The sequence below is a fragment of the Mobula hypostoma genome, chromosome 18, assembly GCF_963921235.1.
Source record: "Mobula hypostoma chromosome 18, sMobHyp1.1, whole genome shotgun sequence".
In the NCBI taxonomy this organism is placed as follows: domain Eukaryota; kingdom Metazoa; phylum Chordata; class Chondrichthyes; order Myliobatiformes; family Myliobatidae; genus Mobula; species Mobula hypostoma.
Window position 1 is genome coordinate 15,807,980 of NC_086114.1, and position 24,110 is coordinate 15,832,089.

The following is a 24,110-nucleotide window of genomic DNA, read 5'->3' on the forward strand; positions in this document are numbered from 1 at the left end:
TATGTTAAACCATATACCATAGCCTCCAATCATTTCTAATCCATCTGTCCCTCCTCCCCAACAAGCCCTGTGGCATTTGGGAATCAAACACACCCTTCAGGACATTTTGAGCTTCTTCTGTCAGGCAACCAAACCTTGATGCCACTCCCAACCCGCACCATCTCACCCTGACTCAGACCAAATTCCATTCACCCTTGAGCTCGCCTCACACTAAATCACATTCACCCATCACCCCAGCAGAGACTGCGTCATGTTCATCCTCCAATGCAGGCTCTCTGCCTGGTGTTGGGTCTTGGTATGGTAACCACATACTTTTAGAAATTCTCATCCTGGTTTCCAAATACTTTTGTAGTACTACTTTCTCTCTCTCGCAGCACAGTAGTGTAGTGGTTAGTGCATCACTTGTAAGTTCAGGGTTAAATTCCCACAGAGTTCAGATGCTCTCCCCATGACTATCTGGGAGTCCTCCGGATGTTCTGGCTTCCTCCCACATTCCAAAGATGTATGGTTAGGGTTAGTGAATTGCAGGCATATTATGTTGGCATTGGAAGTGTGCTGATGCTTCTGGGCTGCCCAACACAATCCTCACTGATTTTATTTGATGAAGCATCTCACTGTATGCTTCGATGTACAGGTGACAAATAAAGCTAATCTTTCCATCTTTAATCCACCACCAAGAGCTGTGCTCTCCCCCAACTCTGGCCTCTTGTATATCTCTGATTTTAAACTCTGTCATTGGCATCCAATTCCTTTAAGCTTATGGTTCCTGAATTCTGAAATTAGGTTCTTAACCTTTCTTTGCGATACTCTTTAAAAAACTATCTCTTTAATCGTACCTTTCTTCACCTGTCCTGGATGTGAGGCCCTTATGCTGGGAAGAAGTGCTATTTAAACACATGTATGTGATTATAATGCAACTTTTACCCTGCTACAGGCTAGTTAAGCTTCGCTGCTACTTCTCACAACTGATCTCACTCAATCCTCTGCATGTTGAAATGGCGGTTCTATAGACCATGATCCTCAAGGTTCAGAGATGAAATGGTTTCAACGTAGTCCCCTTGAATCCCTTAGCAACTAACACTTGACTGGGATGGACCAACAGAAGTGAAGGGGACCGTTTGCCTCTACCACACCAAGCTCTGAATAAATATAGGATAGTTGAGACATCTTATCACTGGACAGGCCAATGCTTTCGGAAGAGGGAGAGAATATGGCATATACATGGATATCTAGAAAGTGTCCGACTGGATTGGGTGCCATCTGGCAGATTCCACGTGACCCCGGCTGGACATTTCCTTCCAATGCATCTTCCCTGCCTCCGGAGCGCTTGCACTAATGAAGACACGACCAAGCACGTAGCTTCTGGTGTAGATACGACCCTGGGAATGAGAGAAGAGATTTACATAGAGTAACCCGTGTTTGGATTCACTTCCGACTTCGAGAAGGGGAAGGCGGTCTTAGAGATAGATCTGGCCTCTGGATGGAGACTATCGAGCAGGGGTTTCCAACCTGGGGCTCACTGACCTGCCTAGTGGTATTAGTCCAAGCATAAAAAAGGTTGGGAACCCTTGCGATAGAGTGAACAAGTAGGGTTATCATTCAAGACACTATCCAACAGCCCCTGAAAATCCCATTGTCTGCAAGATCATGTACAGCCCATCTGTAGTCAACCCAAGTCAAGTTTATTGTCATTGGCACAATACAGTGTATTGAGCAACACAGCAGCAGTTAGTGTTTAGCCTAACACTATGACAGTAGCAGTGACCTGGGTTCAATGCCTCCGCTGTCTGTAAGGAATTTGATCCTTCTCCCCATGACTGCGTGTGTTTCCACCCACGTTCCAAAATCATATGGGTTAGTAGGTTAATTGGTCACATGAGCGTAACTGGGTGATGCAGTCTTGTTTGGCTTGAAGGGCCTGTTACTGCAATGTGCCTCAAAATAAAAATATTATAAATGTACTGTATGTATCCACAACACACATGAAATGCTGGAGGAACTCCGCAGGTCAGGCAACATCTGTGGAGGGGAATAAACTGTCTAGGTTTCGGCTTGGCCCAAAACATCGGCTGGTTATTCCTCTTCATAGATGCTGCCTAACTTGCAGAGTTACTCCAGCACTTTGTATGTGTGCTCACTGTAATACAAAGAGGTCAAAGTGTTACTATAATGAGCTACTCATTAGGGTTGCGTTGGTTTAAGAATCAAAGGGGAGTAGCTGTCTTGAACCAGGTGGTGTGGGAACTCGGACTTCTGTCATGCCCTGGCCCTAACAGGAAGGGGGGGCCCAAAAGCTCTCTTCCACACCCTTGTCTGAGCCCAGGTGGTCCTAGGTGAGGAGAAAGTGAAGTTTGCCAGTAGATATGAGCCTTTCTGGACCAATAGCCACTGTGGGCACCAAAGGGCCAAGTCAATATTTTTTTTTAAAAATCTGTCAGTATAACTTGAAATTTGCCACAAGTAGCAGTGGAGATACTTTTGAAGACTGGGGAAGGTTGACATAGATCTGAAAAGAATAAGCAAAGCAATATAGAACATAGAACAGTATAGGCCAGGAAAAGGCCCTTCAGCCCACGATATCTGTGCCAGCAATGATGTTAATCCAAATTTCACCTCAGTATTGTTCAAGGAAATGGTATGTGGATATTAGTATTTACAATAGGTCTATCTGAATGTATGCAGTGACAAATGAGTTAGTGAGAATAATTCCACTTCCCAGCTCTTCGTACTCAGTTTAATAAGCTATTAAATCTTCAAGTTCAAGTTCAAGTTCAAGTTGAATTGACATTCAACAATACACATGTACACAGCTAATCAAAACAGTGTTCCCCTGTGTCCAAGGTGCAAAACACAGTACATACAGTCACACACAGCACTCAGCACATGTGGTTACAATAGCACATGTGGTTACAATAGCACATACAGTCACAAAATAATATTAGCACAAGTCCCTGGGTGGTCTGAAGATTGATGGTGCTTGGGATGTTGCCCAGGCAATATTTAAGTATGATTTAGGTTTGTGACTCTGCCATCCTTTGAGCAGTGAGTACCAGGCACTGCCTTTAGTGGGGTGATATTTTTTCTGTCAGCTCCCACTTTAAACCTTCTGCTAATCACCTTAAATTGATGCCTCACATTACTGACATTGCTACAGAGAAAATGGCAAAAAAATCCTTCTTAGTCACCTACCAGCCGCAAGAAACAAGTAAATCAAGTAGGGCCATCATTCTACACAGACATTTCACAAAACAATTAGCTCTGAACACAATTTCATCGACCCAAAAGATCCCAGTGACCTCATATACAGCTCAATTCCAGAATTCTCATTTTCCAACACACATAAGGCTTCTCCTGAAGCAAAACAAAATTGGAAACCTATTGGGCCCATAACTTAACCTAGCCTTGAGAAAATATTTTATTTTAGAGACACAGCATAGTAATGGATCCTTCTGGCCCAGTGAGCCCATGCTACCCGATTACACCCATAGTGGCCAATTAACCTACTGACTCGTACAGCTTTGGAATGTGGGAGGAAACCGGAGCACCCGGAGGAAACCCACACAGTCACAGGGAGAATCTACAAACCAGGTACAGACAGGAGCAGAATTGTGCTACAGTGCCACCTGAGGGTTTTTGTACTCAATGTTTAGTCCAGTTGAGGATGGCAGTAATATTTCATTGACCGGATCAATTAATATATCTCCAGCTAGTTGGTATTGATTACATCTCCATCCAAGAGTAAATCCTGTCATAAGAACTTTAATCCTAATTAAAGGTCTGCAAACCTTAATTGGCCCATAAGTTATAATAAAATTCTACTGTGCTATTAAATTGCAACCTAATGGCAGGAACTTTTATCTTGTAAAGAAACAATGCTACCCTTATCAAATACTGCAACCAGGTCTAATTAGATGATTAGATCAGATCCTGATTAGATGAGTTTCCATCCTCTAGACAAAGATGGAGAGCTTGCATTCCTACACATTAGGTTTAGATGATGTATACTTCCTAAGAAATATATATCTTGTGTGGCATATGTTGTGGAATTGACAGTACCATGGGAAGATGGTGTTGAAGAAGCTTATGAGAGGAAAAAGACCAAGTACTCTGAACTGGCAACTGAAGCTGCCCAGAATGGCTGGAAGACCAAGATTTTCCCTGTAGAAGTGGGATGCAGGGGATTCGTTGCTACATCTACGACCAGTCTATTGAAGAAGATGGGGGTGAGGGGTCACTCCCTCCAACAAGCAATCAAGTCCTTGTCAAATGCAGCAGAAGAAAGCAGCAATTGGATATGGATTAAAAGGAAAGACAACAACTGGGCTGCAAGATGAAGACAGGAGGGTATGGAACTGAGGGGGGTGTATCTGGGACGCCAGGTAGCACCATTGAGCCCTCTGGAGACGTCGTGGGCTTATCAGCGAAACTTCAAAGAAGGAAGGTGCCCACCTGATGACCCAGATGACGTACCTACCCTCCCTCCTTGTCACCACTCCAAACCCACTGCCAACATCGAGAGTGCCAACATACCATAGGGATTGAAACATCAAGTCCTGGTAGCTCTACTTTGCAACATCTACCATCTTACCATTTCCAGCTTAATATCCTGACCTCACCAGCAGCAGTTTCTGTAAAATGCCCAATCCTGAATTTCACCTTGTTGAAAGTGGCAACGGCATAAGCTCCAATTGTGCAATTGCCTTACCTGCATGACAATAAACTCTAGAGAGAGGTCCAGACTTTCAATGTCTCCTGGTGGAATGTCAAAGAGAAATGGAGCATTCCACACAGGATTGTAGCCACTTGCAGTCTTGGTTTCCTTGCTGGAAATTATTTTGCCATCTCTGTAAAGGTTTATAATGACGCTGTGATCTACAAAGAAGCACAAAAGGTAATGGGTTAGACAGAGTCTTCCATGAGAAATGATTTGAGCTGATTCATTTCCTGAAATGTCACGATGGCAAGAAGATCCGTGATTTGACTCTGCCCTCTGTTTTCACTGAGCTGAGCCTGGTTCTGCTCAGGACGAGAGGATCAGCATTCTCTGCTGAAGGTTTGTGAAGTCTTACACGGTGAGCACCATCACAGCCAGATGGAGACAGAGAGACTGCAGATGCTGTGATCTGGAGCAACAGATAAAATGCTGGAGGAACTCAATGGGTCAGGCAGCATCTATTAAGGGTGATGGACAGTTGACATTTTGGGTTGAGACCCTTCATCTGAACTGAAGGAAAGTGGGAGGATAGCTGGTGGAGGGAAGGGGTGAAACAGGGGCAGGTAGGTGACAGATGGATTCAGGTGAGGTGGGACGAAGGAGGGTGGAAAATGGGAATGATGTTGGAAGCTGGGAGGTGATAGGAGAGACAACAAAGGGCTGAAAATGATGGAATCTGTTAGGAGTGGTAGGTGGGCCAAAAGGCCTTTACTGTGCGGTACTGTTCCATGTTCTTAGACCAGTTGTCAAAACCTGGGATCTACCACACAATCAGAAAACAGATAATCATAGTTTTACAGTAGTTTCTATTCCCACATGGGGAGAATGTACTGCAAGTGTACAGGATGAAGAATTATTCACACTTGTGCCCAGGTTCAGTGTTATGAAAACCCATCCCTGAGGCCCCTCACCTGGTGAGCCCGGTATGCGGATTAGTCGGGCCAGGCTCTCAGCCTTCCGGACCATGACCTTGATGCGGTTTGCCAGGGTCTGATACTGCAGGAGGATGAAGAGTTGGCCCACCAGCTTGGGCTGCACCATGATGCTTGTGTGATTGGACATGTCCTGTGTGCTGAGACACTGAAAACAAAGCAAGGCTGGTCAGTCAACAGACAAACTTACAGAAGATGGCTATCATCGTGCAGGCTAACTGAAACATCAGACACCTGCAGTCGCACAAGCTCCTTCTTTCAGCTGTTGAACCTGTAAACACTTCCTCCTTAGTCAACTGCCTTCCTATGACAACAGACACAAAATGCTGGAGGAACTCAGCAGGGAAGGCAGTAACTATGAAAAGGAATAAACAGTCAATGTTTCAGGCTGAGGCCCTTCATCAGCACTTCAATCACGATTTCCAGCATCTGCAGAATCTTGTGCCTTTGGGGAAAACATCCCAAATTCCTGGATGGCACACTGGTCATCATTGTTGCTTCACACCTCAAAAGGGCCTAAGTTCAAACCTGACCTCGGCTGCTGTCCATGTGGAGTTTGCAGGTTCTTCCAATGAGTTCCCTCTCCAGGCACTCTGGTTCCCTCACACATCCCAAAGATTTTTTGATAGGTTAATCAGCTTCAGAACGTTACCTCTTAGTAAAGATAATCGGTTGAAGAATTGAAGGGAAATTAATCAAAATGTGTGAGAGAATAAGGTGGAATTGAAACAATTGAGATTTCCTCCAAGAAAGCTAACATTGATCTAATGGGCTAAATATACTGCTTACCTGTTGCAATAAGTGTGCATTGGGCATCTCCTCATGTCCCCCTCGATCTCCCACAACTGAATTTAAATCTGGAGACATTTAGAGAAAATATTTGGACAGGTACACGGATAGGAAAGATTTAGAGGGATAGGGGTCAAATGGGACAACTGGTACTCGCTTAGATGGAATCTCGGTTGGCATGGATGAGTTGGGCCAATGGGCCTGCTTCCATGTTGTATAACTCTATGACACCAAAGTGTCTGATGATTGGCTCATGGCAGCAGGAGTAGTTTATTTAGCAATACAGCATGGTATAGGCCCTTTTGCCCCTTCAAGCCATGCCACCCCAGCAAACCCTCAACCTTGATTAACCCTAACTTCACCATGGGACAACTTACAATGACCAGTTAACCTACCTTTGGTCTGTGGAGGAAACTGGAACACCTGGAGAAAGCCCACACATTCCACAGGGAGGAGGTACAGAGAGTCCTCACAGATCTGTGTCAGAATTGAACTCTGAACTCTGGAATACCTGAGATGCAATAGCATCATGCTAGCTGATACACTACACTGACATTTATTACCTGCAGCAGCAATCTACTGTAGGAACTTAACAGGTCAAGCAAGTATCTGTGGGAGTAAAGGAATTATCGATGTTTCAGGTCAAAACCCCACATCAGACCCAAAATGTCAATAATTCCTTTCTTCCTACAGAAGCTGTTCCCTGTTGAGTTTCTCTATCTGATTGTTTCTTGCTCCAGATCACACAACTGCAATTCCTTCTGTTCCACTTATTGCCTGCCTACACTTTTGAAAGCCCTCTAGTTCTTAACTAGATTATTGCCTGCCTGAACTTTTAGAAGCTCTCTCATTCTTAACTAGGTTACTTCCTGCCTCTGCTTTTAAAAGTTCTCTCGTCCATCTGGAAGGTTGCACTTCAACCAAATTTGTTCCAAGGAGAATCTTTTCACCTTTTCCCTATTGTTACTCCTGTCTAATTCTCTGTCTATGTAATTCCATGGCTCTTTCAGAGTTTGAAAGGGTTCCACGATGTGGAAAATGTTGTGAATGTAGTGCACATTGTTACAGACAACACAACAAGGTGTTGGCAAGTGTGCCTTCCAATATGATCACTCCCACTGTGAATCATTGTGAATATCTGAATGAAAATTACAAATAAACTGCCGATGCTAGAATTCAAAAATTTTTTAAAGTTCCAGAAACATTCAGCAGGTCAGGCAGCATCTGGGGAAAGAGAAACGGGATTAACCTTTCATTTCCAGCATTTCCTATTTTTACTTTGGGTGTCTGAATGGTTAATAAGTACGGATGCCAATCAACCGCAAAGTGTCCGTCCCAGCACCTTCCAGACTGTGAATCCTTCAGCAACCTCACCAGTGTGGGATGTGAGATCATTGCACGGCAGAAATTTAGAGCACTGGAAGAGGCTTGTTGGTCCACTGTCTCCATGAGGGCTGGAAAAGAAATAATCAGCCAAATCTCATCATCCACACCCCAGATCTCAGTCTGTAACCCTGAAAGTCACTCATCATGTAGATATTTTAGTTCTAAATACTGAGAGGGCTTCTACATCCACCACTCTTCCAGGCAATGAGATGTAGACAAAGTCTGAAGTGATACAATTTGGAATATTCAACTTAAGGGCAGAATACAGGATCCTTAGCAGAGTGGAGGAATGCCTACAGATCCCTCTAAGCTGCCATGCAAGTTGATTGGGTGGTTAAAAAGGTGTATGGTGTGTTGGCCTTTAATAGTCAAGAAATTGCATTCGACAGCCAGGAGGCAATATTTCAACTTTATAAGACTCTGGAAAGACTCCATCCACCCAGACATTCTCTCTTCTCCTCTTTCCTGTCAGGCAGAAGATACAAAAGCCTGAAAGCATGTACCACCAGGCTCAAGGACAGCTGTTATCAGGCTTTGAACGGAGCGCTTGTATCTTAAAGAGGGACTCCTGACCTTGCATTTTATTGTTTACCTGCACTTTCTCTGTACCTGTTACACTTTAATCTACCTTCTGTGACTGTTTTACATTGTTCTACCTCAATACACTACGTAATGCTTTTTACATGATTTGATCTGTATGAACTGTATGCAAGACAAGCTTTTCACTGTACCTCGGTACATCATCAATATCAATACCTCCTCGTCGGCACAGACCCTTGCTCCCGGTGTCTGGTTACAGATGGGGGATGGACAATGAAGTGTCTTTTCTTCCTAGGGTCAGTGATCTGTAATCATCATCCAGGTTCGCTGAACAGTCCACAATACCTGAGGTCGGTTTCCTGACCTCAGACTCCGTTGTCACTGACTTTGTCCCTTCATATCCTTGCCTATGCATTCAATTGTATTTTTGAACTAAACATTATCTGTCACAGCCGGCATTTCCTTGGCTGATAGTTCATATTGTTTTAAGTCATTGTGTGTTGAAACCAAAAGCAAGTGCCCTCAGCTACACTAGCCTGCAACGTAGAGGGACACACTACCTCACCATTCACACGTGCTGGCATTCACATGTTGGCAAGCACTTGCATTCTAGAAAAGAGCAGGGCATACCTCTCCCTGCAATTTAACACATTCATTTTCTTGCTTTACGAGAAGGGTCCGTGACCTAAAACATTGACCCTGTTTCTCCTCCCACGGATGCTGGATGATCAGATGGGAACTCCCAGCATTTTAGATCTCTAGCGTCTAGCTCAAATTTTATCCCTTGATCCAATGCACTAAGGAAGTAACGTGAAGATAGTCAAACGGTTGTCGGCGGAAACTTACGGTGAATGAATCAGTCAAGTGCGACCTACATTGCAAAGGTAATTACAATTCAAAACTGTGTTTATGAAAGGACCTTAAATACGGTGCTATGTCATAACCGGTACTGCAAAAACAGATGTGTTGCAATGGCCCTTAGTGAGATGAATATAAAATTAACACAAACAACGACAAGATAAACAGCTATTCAAATGTGCCAAGACAGTAGTAGAAGAAAAGCAGCTCCCCGATTGGGAATGAAGTGCGTCACAAAAAAAATCTAATGTTTTTCTATCCAGGATGACACAAGCTGATTGATAAAATATACTATGCATGCTATCTAAAAATAACCAGAAGCTGGCTAATAATTCATGTTGATTCACAGTTATGAATTATTTACCCAAGTTGATGAACACAAGAGCAGATTTCTGATCAGGTTTCATGTAGTGGGGTGACGTATAATAAAGAAAAGCAATGGGTTTAAATTATCTTTATATTGCTGTTTACAAATATGCCCACACAAGCAACTGTATCAGTGGAAAACATGTACAGAGAGGAAATTACGTAAGATGAGGGTTCTGTGCAGAACCGACTCTCCATAGCATTACCAACTGACCGTTATCACATTGCCGGCTTGTGCACACATTGGTTGGGGCATCTGCTACGCCATCGCCGTGACTGTACTCAGGAGGAGCTTCACTGGCTGTGAATTACTTTCAGATTGTGATAGGTTCTGATAAATAATTTTTTTTGTGCACAGCTTCTATTGCACCTGCCACCTCTCAGTAAACCCTTCCAATTCTGCTTCATTTCAAGATCTCCATGAACTATTGGTCTCTTCCTTAATCCCAATATTTTATAAATCCAATGTTCTTTATTTCCAGATGAATGTCAAGATAGTATATGGTGACTACCTTCTAATATATGGTATATATTATCCTTTAATTAAAAATGAATCTCAAGGTAGTATATGGTAATTAACTTATCATGTTGGGTATATTTTATCTTTAATCCTAAATGAATCTCCGGGTTGTATATGGTAACATATAAATACTTTGATAATAAATTTACTTTGACTTTGCCTTAATAATAACTGCTCCACTGTTGGGGCCTACTGAATTTCTTCCTATAACCTCTCTCTTCATTTATTACCATTTCAAAACGACTCTTTAACTGAGCTTCTCTTCAACTTTTCTAACCCATGACTCACAGTCTGATTTTATTTTCTTGTGATCTTATGTATTACCTTCTCAGGGGACCAACAGGGGTGGGCAATAAAAATGCTAGCCTCGTCAGCACTGCTTCCATCTCTTGAATGGAATCGATGATCAACAGCCAACTTCATTCACCATATACATTTATTATTAGTCGTAGTATTAGGGATTTGCTGTGGTGCGTTGGTCAGGCATGACATGCAGCAAAAAACAACATATTTAATAACTATAAGGAATTATATAAAAAACAAAAGTAGAGGCTAAAGGATAGAAATTGAATAAAATGTGCATAGACACCTAAATACCAGCATTATAAAATGTGGTCTGAAGTGTTTTAGTGCACTGCAGTGACTGAGGTAACAGATAGAGGTGGGTGGGGGGCTAACAAGAATGGTTGATCAGATTAACTGCCTGGGGCAAGAAGCTTTTAAAATAGCATGAAGTTGTTGTTCTTTTTTTGTTTTGATAGCCCTATAGCACTTTCCACAAGAGAGCTTTTGGAATAGGCACTTTGAAGGGTAGGTAGTGTCCATAATTATTTTTCCTTGATTTTATTTTAGTTTAGAGATACAGCACAGTAACAGGCTCTTCCAGCCCAACAAGCCCAGCCTGCCCAATTGCACCCACGTGACCAATTAACCAACTAACCCACACGCCTTTGGAATGTGGGAGGAAACTGGTACATCCGAAGGAAACCCACGCGCTCACAGGGAGAATGTGTAGACTCCCTGTGGCAGTGGCAGGAAATGAATCTGGATTGCTGGTGCTGTAATAGCTATGCCACCATGCAGCCCATACGGGAGGAGGCCACATAGAATCTACGCTAGGACCACCAGACTCAGAAACAGCTTTTATCCCCAGGTAGGTAAGGCTGATCAATATCTCCACACACCTAACCACCACTACTTTATCATTTCGTGTCAGTCACCTTAGGTAGAGTCACTCCTGTACCTAACGTCACTTTATGTACACTTCATCAATCTAAGTACGTTAGCTCTCTTAAGTATTTATATTTATAGCATTATTTTTACTATTGTGTTCTTTATCTTACTGTTTTTATTGTGCTGTAATGGATCTGAATTAACAATTATTTCACTCTCCTTTGCACATGTGCCGGAAATGAGATTAGTTGATCTTGAATCTTGAATCTTAGATCTTGAAAGAGTGTCTGGTGGATGAAATAACTTGAATGTGGAGGATTGGTGGGTGGCAGGGCGATGGGACCACAGGGACCACAGGGACCAGGATGAGAGTGAGTGAAAACTGAAGTGTGGGAAATATTGTCCAGAGGCTTAATTACTGAACTTCATAGCAGGTCCCCGGTGTATTTTCAATGTGATAAAGCAAGGCATAAATGTGAATATAATTATATCAGGATAATCTACTGACGTCAGAGCACAGATCCTGAATGAGCTGTTACAATGAGCAAACATTGCAAAGAAAAGTAATCTAGAATAAACAGTAACGTGTTAAAATCTAGTGCCCTTGCCAGGGTTTTGCAGCAGATCCAACAAGCTGGAAGTTAAAGTCTCTCAGTTTTTGATGAAGAATTGCCTGCCACACAATTCCCTTTGCAAACATAATGTATATCCAGCAACTTGGTTTATTAGTGACAATGTACCGAGGTACAGTGAAAAGCATATCTTGCATACAGTTCATACAGATCAAATCATTGCACAGTGCAGTGAGATAGTACAAGGTAAATCAGTAACAGAAACCAGAATCAACTACAACAACCACAGAGGAAGTGCATTGCAAGCATTAAGATAAGGTGCAAGATCATAACAAAGTAGATTGAAGATTAGCTTTATAAATGCAAGAGATTCTGAAGATGCTGGAAATCCAGAGCAACACACATAAAATGCTGGAGGAACTCTGCAGATCAGGCAGCGTCTATGGAAATAAACAAACAGTTGGCATTTCAGGACTGGGGAGGAAGGGGGAAGAAGATGGAATAAGGAGGTGGGGGAGGGGGAGGAGTACAAACTGGGAGATGATAGGTGATGCCAGATGGGTGGGGGAGGGGTAATGAAGTAGCATCATCTATAGAAAGGATAAAGGATCGATGTTTCTGGCCGAGACCTTTCATCATGAATCCTAACAAAGGTCCTGATGAAGAGCCTTGGCCCAAAACATTGGCTGTTTATTCCGTTCCAAAGATGCTGCCTGAACTGCTGAGTTCTTCAAGTTCCTGAATTTCAAGTGGACAATGTTACCCTGGGACTCAGAGAAGTTAGAAAGAAGCTCTAAGTTACAAAGAAAGAGGGGTATGGTAAGGCGGGGCGAAGGAAGAGTATGTTGGTGGGAAGAGGCGGGAGAAGAAGGAAGACCAGGAGAGATTGCTGAACAAAAGTGGGGATGGGGCAGCTGGGAGGGGAGGGTGATGAATGTTGATGGGCGGGAGGAGAAGATGGCGGCAAGACGCAGCTCGCAGCGGCCACTCCGGTGGTGATGTCTGTTATCTGTCAAGTAGGGTGCGGTGCACAATCCTGATTTGATGGAGACGGACGTGAGAGCATGGAGGAACATCTGGAGAAACTTCTGAAATGCCTGCTTCACTGCTGCTGCTACTGTGTGGTCCAGAAGCTCCCGAGGAGAAGGCCCCGAGTCCTCGGTTTTGCTTGTTGCTCGGCGGCCAGGGCGGAGTCGAAGCGCTTGGCAGAGATGGTGCTCGGTGCTCAGTGTCGGAGGACTGGTCAGAGGCTCAAAGTTTTCGGACGGACTCAGAGTCGGTTCGGGTGCTTCCAATTGTGCAGCATCGGCAAGATTGCAGCGCTTGGAGGTTCATGGCAGGGAGCGTTTCTCCCTTCTACCGTCTGTGTGAGATGATGGGCTATCGGAACTTTGAGACTTTTTTTTTACAGTGCCCAAGGTCTGCTCTTTATCAAATTACAGTATTGCTTTGCACTGTTGTAACTATATGTTATAATTACGTGGTTTTGTCAGCTTCAGTCTTGATTTGTCTTGTGTTTCTTGTGATATCATTCTGGAGGAACATGGTATCATTTTTTAATGCATGCATTTCTAAATGACAATAAGTGAGGACTGAGTGTCCTCATAATCTAATCTAATAAAACGTAGCTTCTGACAGATGGATAAATTGGAGGAAGTGAATGAAGGACAAAGTGAACGATGGAACTGTGTGCTGTGTGATGAATTAGCTGACAATTTGGTACTGTTGAATTCATTGTTGGCTTTGGAAGGTTGTATTGTATCACCAGGAGATGAGTTTATACTGAGCTCTACTGGAACAGTATAGGAGATGAAGGATAGAGAGGTCAGAGTAGGCTCAGGACAGAGAATTAAGGTGTCCGAGAACATTTACTCTGTTCCTCCCACCAGGAAGCTGCCCAACACCATGAATGTTTCCAGTATTTTTTTTAATTTCAGACATTCAGCATCAGTGATATATACAAAATGCTGGAGGTCGGGCAGCATCTAAGGAGAGGAATACACAGTTGACATTTCGTACTGTGACCCTTCATGGGAGTGGTGATGAATAGAAGCTGGCGGGTGATACCAGGTGAGGGGGAAAGTCGGTGGGTAGGGGAGGAGTATGAAGTAAGAAGCTGGGAAGCAATAGGAAGAGTGGTCTGCTGACCACTCCTTCTTCTTCAGCCCTTTACCTCTTCTACCTATCACCTCCAGGCTCCTTACTTCACCCACCCACTCACCTTCCCCCTCACCTGGTCTCACCTGTCACCTGCCAGTGTGCACTCCTTCCCCTGCCCCCACCTTCTTATTCTGGCTTCTGCCCCTTTTCATCCCAGTCCCGATGAAGGGCCTTGACTGGTTATTCTTCTCTATAAATGCTGCCCTTGTCCTGCTGAGTTCCTCCGGTATTTTGTGTGTGTTGCTCGTAGATCTCTGACAGCTGCAGAACCCCTCCAACACCATATACAAGTTTGCTGATGCCACTACTGTAGTGGGCTGTATCATATACAAGAGGGAGGTTGAAAACTTGGCTGAGTGGTGTAATAAACACAACCTCTCACTCAATGGCAATAAGACCAATGAACTGATTGTAGACTTCAGGAGCAGGAAACCAGAGGTCCATGAGCATCATCAGAGGATCAGAGGTGGAGAAGGTCAGTAACTTTACATTCCTGTGTGTCACTGTTTCAGCAGACCTGTCTTGGACTCATCATATAAATATTATTGTGAAGGAAGCACAACAGCACCTCTACTTCCACAGGAGTCTGCAGAGATTTGGCATGTCATCAAAAACCTTGGTAAACTTCTATAGATGTGTGAGGGAAAGTGTGCTGACGGACTGCATTACAGCCTGGTATTGGAACACCAAAGCCTTTGTGTGGAAAATCCTACAAAAGGTAGTGGATTCAGCCCAGTACATCATGGGTAAAATCCTCCCAACCATTGAGCACAGCACATCTACGTGAATCGTTGCTGTAGAAAAGCAGCATCCATTATCAAAGATCCTCATCACCCAGGCCATGCTCTTTTCTCACTGCTGCCATCAGGTAGAAGGTACAAGAGCCTCAGGACTCGCACCACCAGGTTCAAGAACAGTAACTGCCCCTCAACCATCAGACTCTTGAACAAAAGAGGATAGCTACACTTATTTAAGGACTCTGTTATATTGTTATATCATGCTCTTTATTTATTGCTATTTATTTATATCTGCATTTGCACAGTTTGTTTATAGTTTATAATTTCTGATATTTACAATTACTATTCTATAGATTTACTGATTATACCCGCAGAAAAAGAATCCCAGGGTTGTATGTGGTGACATGTATGTACTCTGATCATAAATTTTACTTTGAACTTTGAATCTCTTGTATTTATGATTTACCCTGGACTGTACCGAGTTCTAAGAACCTTCTATGGACCCTCTGCATAAAGACAACAATATTTCCTTCTTTAAAAGGAGTTAGTATAGCAGATGGTATTTGTGATAATCTGTTAAGCATCACTATTGTTGAGACCGGTGTTTGTTTTCCCTTCTCAGAAATTTATTTTTATGAATCTATTGCTCTTTGTTCAACTCAAAGAATGATCATTGATAGGACGATGTGTGTGAGTTTATTGTTCACTGTTCAATAAGCTCCCAGTGAGTAGAATTGAGCAAAACGTATTTATTGATCCAATTTGAATGCTGAAGCATAAATATTGACCTGAAGAGACAAAAAACTACAGATGCCATAATCTTGAACAATGCGCAAAACACTGGAGGAACTCAGTGGGTAAGGCAGCATCTGTCAAGGGAAGTGGACCATCGTTATTTCGAGCTGAGACCCTTCATCAGGACTGAAAGAAAGAGGGAGATATTCAAGTGTGAAACGTGGAGAAGGAGCTAGCAGTTGATAGGTGTGTCTAGGCAAGGGGGTGATTGATAAGTGAGTTGGGGGGGAGTGTGGGAATGTTATCTGAAGCCGGGAGGGGACAGATTAAAGCACCAAAGGGCTGGATGAAATCTGATAGAAGAGGAAGGTTGAGCAAAAAATAAAGATTGAAAATTGTTTAACATCCTTTCCAGTGCACAAATGTAAAGCTGAACAAACTAATTATCACTCTGCATCTGATGTAGCACAAAAAAAACACAATAATATGAATAGCGCGATAATAAGAAAACACGATAAATATAAATACATAAGATAGCTGATATACGTAGATTGATTATAAGCCCATAAAATGACATGAGGCACAGAAGAAAGCCCTTAACTCCGAGTGGAGTCATCAGGACGCCGTCATGATGGCGTTTTTTAAAGCAGGCTTTCTTATTTTTACGAGGCCAAGTTGCTAGCTCGACGCTCAACCCAGCACAGATGGAAAGTGTGCAAGGGAGCCGGCTGGATTCGAACTCGGGAGCCTTCGCTCCGAAGTCCGGCGCTGGTGCCACTACGCCACCAGCTGGCTGAGGCACAGAAGTCTATATACATAAGGTGACAGACTGGTAATGATAAGGTAGTGGAGGTTGTGGTGAGGAGGGGCGGGTTACTGGGGGAAGGTGTTGATCAGCCTCACAGCTTGTGGAAAGTAATTGTTTTTGATCTGGTAGCCTTGGCATGGATGCTACGTAGCCTCCTCCCTGACGGGGGTGGGATGACGTACAGTCCATGAGCAGGGTGAGTGGGATCCCTCATGATGTTGCTGGCTTTTTTCCAGCAAATTCTGTATATATGTACTTGATGGTGGGTAGGCTGGTGCCAGCAATGCATTGGGTAGTTTTGTCTATCCATTGTCAGGGAAGGAGGTGGAGAGGGGAACCAGTGGGAAGAGTATGTGGATCACAGGTGGGTGGAGAGAATGGCGAGGGGAAGGAGATAGCTGATGGGTGCTACTCAGACCAGAAGAAAGAACGGGTATTAAATGTTTTACAACCACCCAAGAGGGCAGCCTGGGGGTCTGATATAGTATGCTAAACACAACAATACAGCACTCGGACAGATTTGATGGGAATATAAGAAATAGGAGCAGCAGTAGGCCACTCGGTCCCTCAAGCCCTCCCTCTCATTCAACATGATCTTGGCTGCTCTGTTCCAGGTCTCATCACCCCCTCCTCCATCCCAGTTCCCAATAGCCCTCAATTCCCTGACTTTCCATCAAATTATATACCTCCTACTTAAATATCCTCAATTATCTGGACCCTAGAGCTCTCCAGTGTAGAGAGCTGCAGAGATTCACACCCTCTGCAAGAAGATGTTCCAGTGTACTGCTGATTTAAATGACTGACCCCTAACTACTTTTCCTCATTTGAGGTTTTCCCACTGGGGGAAACACATTGCCACACCTCCTTGGGCTCTTAGGTGTTTGAATAAAATCACCACTACTCTCCAAAATTCCACAGAATGTAGATTTTAAGACCATGAGACATAGGGTCAGAATTAGACCATTTGGCCCATTGAATCTGCTCCACTATTCGATTCGACAGATTGATTGTAAGTCCATAAAATGGACTTACAATTCACTAGAGACACAAAAAAAGAAAGAAGTCCGACAGAGTGATCAGCAGCACTGGGGCTCCACAGGGGACTGTCTTGTCTCCCTTTCTCTTCACCATTTACACCTCGGACTTCAACTACTGCACAGAGTCTTGTCATCTTCAGAAGTTTTGGATGACTGCCATAGTTGGATGCATCAGCAAGGGAGATGAGGCTGGGTACAGGGCTACGGTAGGAAACATTGTCACATGGTGTGAGCAGAATTATCTGCAGCTTAATGTGAAAAAGACTAAGGAGCTGGTGGTAGACCTGAGGAGAGCTAAGGTACCGGTGACCCCTGTTTCCATCCAGGGGGTCAGTGTGGACATGGTGGAGGATTACAAATACCCGGAGATATGAATTGACAATATACTGGACTGGTCAAAGAACACTGAGGCTGTCTACAAGAAGGGTCAGAGCCGTCTCTATTTCCTGAGGAGACTGAGGTCCTTTAACATCTGTCGGACGATGCTGAGGATGTTGTACGAGTCTATGGTGGCCAGTGCTATCATGTTTGCTGTTGTGTGCTGGGGCAGCAGGCTGAGGGTAGCAGACACCAACAGAATCAACAAACTCATTTGTAAGGCCAGTGATGTTGTGGGGATGGAACTGGACTCTCTCACGGTGGTGTCTGAAAAGAGGATGCTGTCTAAGTTGCATGCCATCTTGGGCAATGTCTCCCATCCACTACATAATGTACTGGGTGGGCACAGGAATACATTCAGCCAGAGACTCATTCCACCGAGATGCAGCACAGAGCGTCATTGGAAGTTATTCCTGACTGTGGCCATCAAACTTTACAACTCCTCCCTTGGAGGGTCAGACACCCTGAGCCAATAGGCTGGTCCTGGACTTATTTTATAATTTACTGGCATAATTTACTTATTACTATTTAACTATTTATGGTTCTATTACTATTTATTATTTATGGTGCAACTGTAATGAAAACCAATTTCCCCCGGGATCAGTAAAGTATGACTATGACTATGATCATGGCTGATATATTATCTCTCTCAACTGCATCCTCCTGCCTTCTCTCCATAACCTTTGACTCCCTTACTAATCAAACTCCATTTTAAGTATATCCAATGACTTGGCCTCCATAGCTGTCTGTGGTAATGAGTTCCACATATTCACCACCCTCTTGGTAAAGAAGTTCCTCCTCATCTCTGCTGTAAAGGGATGTCTCTGTATTCTGAGGCTGTGTCCTCTTGTTCTAGACTTTCCCACTACTGGGAACATCCTGTCAATGTCCACTCTATCTAGGCTTCTCAATATTTGATAGGTTTCAATGATATCCCCCCCTCATTCTTCTAAACTCCACAAGTATTGGCCAAGAGCTATTAAATGCTCCTTGTATGTTATCCAAGTTCCTAAACCATATTAGAAAGCAAAAGGAGAAGTTCATTTTTCTGTGGTAATGCAACATACAGCATTGTAAAGTGAATCTGAATTAGGTGTTCAGAATGTCTGAAAAACTATCTAAGAGCTGCTTAAGATCTGGGGATACTTTTGAAAGGGATGGACTTTGCATATGGAGTACCATTTTGGAAAGGATGAAATAACTATGGGAACTTGCTTCATCATCCATGATTACCAATTCAGATACCTCATAGAATATAGAACAGTAGCGCACAGAAATAGGCCCTTCAGACCATGATGTTGTGATGATCTTCTAACCTACTTCACAAGCTCTAACACTTTCCTCCTAATAATCCATAGCCCTCCATTTTACTCTTATCCATTTGTCTAAGAGTCTCTGAAGTGACCCTATTGTATCAATCTCTACCTTCACACCTGGCACTGCATTCCAGGAACCTACCACTCTCTTAATAAAAATGCTGCCTCTGACATCTCCCATAAACTTTCTTCTTCCACTCACCTTCACAGGATGTCCTTTGGTAATAGCCATTGCTGTCCTAGGATAAAGGCGCTGCCCGTCCACTTCTATACCCCTATCAAGTCACCGCTCATCCTCCTACATTCCAAAGGGAAAAGCCATAGCTTGTTCTACCTTTCCTGATAAGACATGTTCTCTAATCCAGGCAGCATTCTGGCATATCTCCTCTGCAGCCTCTCTAAAGTTTCCACATCCTTTCTACAGTGAGGCGACCAGTACTGAACACGACGTACCAAGTCCGGGTTTTATAGAGTTGCAACATTACCTCGTAGCTCTTGAACTGAATCCCCTGACTGACCAAGGCCAAAAAAAATATGACTTTCTATCAACTAGCATGGCAAATTTGAAGACTCTGTGTACTTGGGCCCCTCTGTTCCTCCACTGTTAAGAATCTGTCATTAACCTTGTTCAGTGAGACTTACCTTCTTAAGCTTTGTCTTTGTTGTGGTCAGCTCCATGTTGTAGTTGGAGGGAGTGTCTGCCTTCCAGTCAGCCTGTTGTAGGGGAAAGAGCAACTCACCAACAAACGTGTCTTTGAGGTTGTGGAACTCCTTGACGTAGGTGGCGAAACGGAGCTTGAAACATCTGATCTCCTCCATGGTGTATCCCGAGAACTGAAAGCTCTCTCGGAACTCGGGGTTCAGGCTTTTCCTGCGTACAGCAGTCTGCTGTGGCTCCATGACCTTGGGGAGGAGATGGACCCTTACATAGGAGTCACAGCCGGCACCAAACTTCTTGGGGAGGTTGTGGATACCAATGATGGACACTGTTAGAGTCAACTCATAGGAGGAGTAGTAGATGATGAAGTGCAGGAGAGGCTTTGGCTTTGACTTCATGGCCATGAGGCTGTCCGGCGCAGTTTGGGAATGACCCAATGTCGGACCCAAGGGCTTTACCATTGAGCTTCCCAATGCAGCAGGTTCTTTGAAGTCCAAGCTGGATCCTGATAAAGTGCAACGTCTCTCCAGGATTCTCCTGGTTTTGCTTGCCAGGCTGGTCTTCTGGATAATTGGGATGGAAGGCAAGGAAGGTCTTCCGCGAGGACCAATCTGGCACTGGCTGCCAAGTTCCAGCGGGCTGCCGGTCGTGCTCTGTGGGTAGTCCAGCACTGAGCCCTCTACCTCCTCGTACTGCTGCTTGACAGGCATGCTGGGGTTCCCAAGCAGCCCCGTACTGGAGTCTAGGACAATCCGCTCCAGAGCCTGGTCTTTTCCATTGGTGGGATCCCGACGTCTTCCTTTCCGCCAGCAGATTGCACAGCCAACAATCAGGCAGAAGCAGAGGAAAGCCAGACCAGCTCCAAAGAGAACCTGGAGGGGCACTAATCAAAAGACAGACATGATAATGTTAATGTAATACAAAACCTACCTAACCTTATGGACCTGATCAATAGGATTGCACTTGGCTTTGCATGCTCTAAAGTAGGGTTGCATTAGAGTCTGGTATGGAGGGGCCATTGCACAGGATTGGTAAAAGCTGCAGAAGGTTGAAAACTCAGCCAAGCCAGCTCCATGAAAAGCACCAGCCTCCCCAGCACTGAGGACATTGTCAGAAGGCAATGCCTCAAAAAAGTTTTCATCCATCATTAGGGGCCCCCATCACCCAGGACATGTTGTCTTCTCATCAGTGAGGAGGCTGAGGAGCCTGAAGACTCACTCTTTTAGGAACAGCTTCTTCCCCTCATCCATCATCTTACTGAACAGACAATGAATCTCTCCTATTCCAAGCTCACTCCTTCCGAACGCATTAATCTCCACTCACTCTGCACTAAGCCTCACCTACCATCAAACCCACAGATAACAACTGTCTGACACCTCCTCTTACTTGCCCCTAGAACAGGACTCCACTAAGGAGTGCCAGACCATTGTCTGCCACACCACCACTGACCTTATTAACACTGGGGATCTCCTATCCACTGCCACCAATCTCATAGTTCCCTCACCCTGCACCTCCCATTTCCACCTCCTACCCAAGCTCCACAAACCTACCTGTCCAGGTAGACCCATTGTTTCTGCTTGTTCCTGTTCCACTGAACTTATATCTGTATACCTTGACTCAGTTTATCCCCCCGGTTCAAACCCTTCCTATCTACATCCGTGACACATCACATGTTCTGGATCTTCTCAATGATTTCAAGTTCCCTGGCCCCAATCATCTTATTTTCACTATGGATATCCAGATCCCATACACTTCCATCCTTCACCAGGAAGGCCTCAAAGCACACCATTTCTTTCTGGACACCAGACCCAACCAGTCCCCCTCCACCACCACTTGGTTCCATCTGGTGGAACTTGTCCTCACTCTCAATAATTTCTTCTTCGGCCCCTCCCACTTCCTTCAAACAAAAGGTGTAGCCGAGGGCATTTGCATGGGTCCCAGCTATGCCTGCCTGTTTGTCGGCTACGTGGAACAGTCTGTGTTCTAAGACAACACTGGTGGCTGCCCCCACTTTTCCTACAATGGGGCTGCTTCCTACACCCGTGTGAAAATTGTCGAATTCATCCACTTAGCCTCCAACTTCTACCCTCCTTCAAATTTACCTGGTCCATTTCCAACACTTCTCTCTCCTTTGTCAATCTCTCTGTCTCTATCTCTAGAGACAGCTTATCTACTGATGTCCATTATATCCCCACTGACTGTCACAGCTACCGGGACTATAATCTCTTTCCACGCTGTTACTTGTAAAAATGCCATTCCTTTCTCTCAATTCCTCCGTCTCTGCCACATCTGCTCTCAAAATAAGGCTTTTCATTTCAGAACTAAGGAGATGTCCTCCTTCTTCAAAGAAAGGGGCTTCCCTTCCTCCACCATCAATGCTGCCCTCAACCGCATCTCTCCCATTTAGCACACGGCTGCCCTCACCCCATCCTCTGCAACCCCACCAGGGATAGAGTTCTTCTTGTCGTCAAATACCAGCTCACCGGCCTCCAGGTCCAGCACATAATTCTCTGTAGCTTCCAGATCTCCAACGGGATCCCACCAGCAAGCACATTTTCCCTTCCCCCCACATTCTACTTTCCACAGAGAACACTTCCTACATGACTCCCTTGTCCATTTGTCCCTCCCCACTGATCTCCCTCTTTGTACTTATCTTCGCAAGGGGAACAAGTGCTACACCTGCCCCTACACTTCCTTCCTCACTACCATTCAGGGCCACAAACAGTCCTTCCAGGTGAGGTGACACTTCTCCTGTGAGTCTATTGGGATTACCTACTATATCCGGTGCTCCCGATATCGGTGAGACCTAACATACAAACCCCATTTCCAGAGAAGTTGGGATATTTTCCCAAATGCAATAAAAACAAAAATCTGTGATATGTTAATTCACGTAAACCTTTATTTAACTGACAAAAGTACAAAGAAAAGATTTTCAATAGTTTTACTGACCAACTTAATTGTATTTTGTAAATATACACAAATTTAGAATTTGATGGCTGCAACACACTCAACAAAAGTTGGGACAGAGTTAAAATAAGATTGAAAAGTGCACAGAATATTCAAGTAACACTGGTTTGGAAGACTCCACATTAAGCAGGCTAACTGGTAGCAGGTGAGGTATCATGACTGGGTATAAAAGTAGCGTCCATCAAAGGCTCAGTCTTTCACATCTACAGTACATAATATTGTGAAAAGATTCAGAGAATTCAGAGACATCTCAGTGCATAAAGGGCAAGGTTGGAAACCACTGTTGAATGCGCGTGATCTTCGAGCCCTCAGGCGGCACTGCTTAAGAAACCGTCATGCTACTGTGACAATTATAGCCACCTGGGCTCGGGAGTACTTCAGAAAACCATTGTCACTCAACACAGTCCGTCGCTGCATCCAGAAATGCAACTTGAAACTGTATTACGCAAGGAGGAAGCCATACATCAACTCTATGCAGAAACGCCGGCGAGTTCTCTGGGCCCGGGCTCATCTCAGATGGACCAAAAGACTGTGGAACCGTGTGCTGTGGTCAGATGAGTCCACATTTCAGCTAGTTTTCGGAAAAAACGGGCGTCGAGTTCTCTGTGCCAAAGATGAAAACGACCATCCTGATTGTTATCAGTGAAAGGTGCAAAAGCCAGCATCTGTGATGGTATGGGGGTGCATCAGTGCCCACGGCATGGGTGAGTTGCATGTATGTGAAGGTACCATTGACTCCAAGGTGTATATTAGGATTTTAGAGAGACATATGTTGCCCTTAAGGCAACGTCTCTTCCCCAGACATCCATGCTTATTTCAGCAGGACCACATTCTGCACGGGCTACAACAGCGTGGTTTTGTAGACACAGAGTGCGTGTGCTTGACTGGCCTGCTGCCAGTCCAGATCTATCTCCTATTGAAAATGTATGGCGCATCATGAAGAGGAGAATCAGACAACGGAGACCATGAACTGCTGAGCAGCTGAAGTCTTATATCAAGCAAGAATGGACAAAATTTTCAATTGTATATCTACTACAATTAGTATCCTCAGTTCCAAAATGATTAAAAAGTGTTACTAAAAGGAAAGGTGATATAACACAATGGTAAACATGCCTCTGTCCCAACCTTTGCTGAGTGTGTTGCAGCCATCAAATTCTAAATTTGTGTATATTTACAAAATACAATTAAGTTGGTCGTAAAACTATTGAAAATCTTTTCTTTGTACTTTTGTCAGTTAAATAAAGGTTCACGTGAATTAACATATCACAGATTTTTGTTTTCATTGCATTTTGGAAAATATCCCAACTCTTCTGGAAATGAGGTTTGTAGATTGGGAGACCGCTTCACCAAGCACCTACGGTCCCCCCACTAGAAAAATTGTGATCTCCCAGGGGCCACCCATTTTGATTCCACTTCCCATTCCCATTCCAACATGTCAGTCCACGGCCTCCTCTGCTGTCGTGA

The 24,110-nt window shown here is 44.2% G+C and overlaps 1 protein-coding gene across 1 annotated transcript; it reads right to left on the reverse strand.

Annotated features, from left to right (window-relative positions):
- Positions 1-919: 919 nt before the first annotated feature.
- On the reverse strand, positions 920-24,066 carry LOC134358431 (synaptotagmin-7). The gene is made up of 5 exons (XM_063070653.1): positions 24,016-24,066; positions 19,664-20,551; positions 5,626-5,794; positions 4,706-4,872; positions 920-1,379 (listed from the first exon to the last, which is right to left on the reverse strand). The coding sequence occupies exons 1-5, from the start codon at positions 24,064-24,066 to the stop codon at positions 1,230-1,232; spliced, it is 1,425 nt and encodes a 474-aa protein (XP_062926723.1). The 3' UTR covers positions 920-1,229.
- Positions 24,067-24,110: the final 44 nt, after the last annotated feature.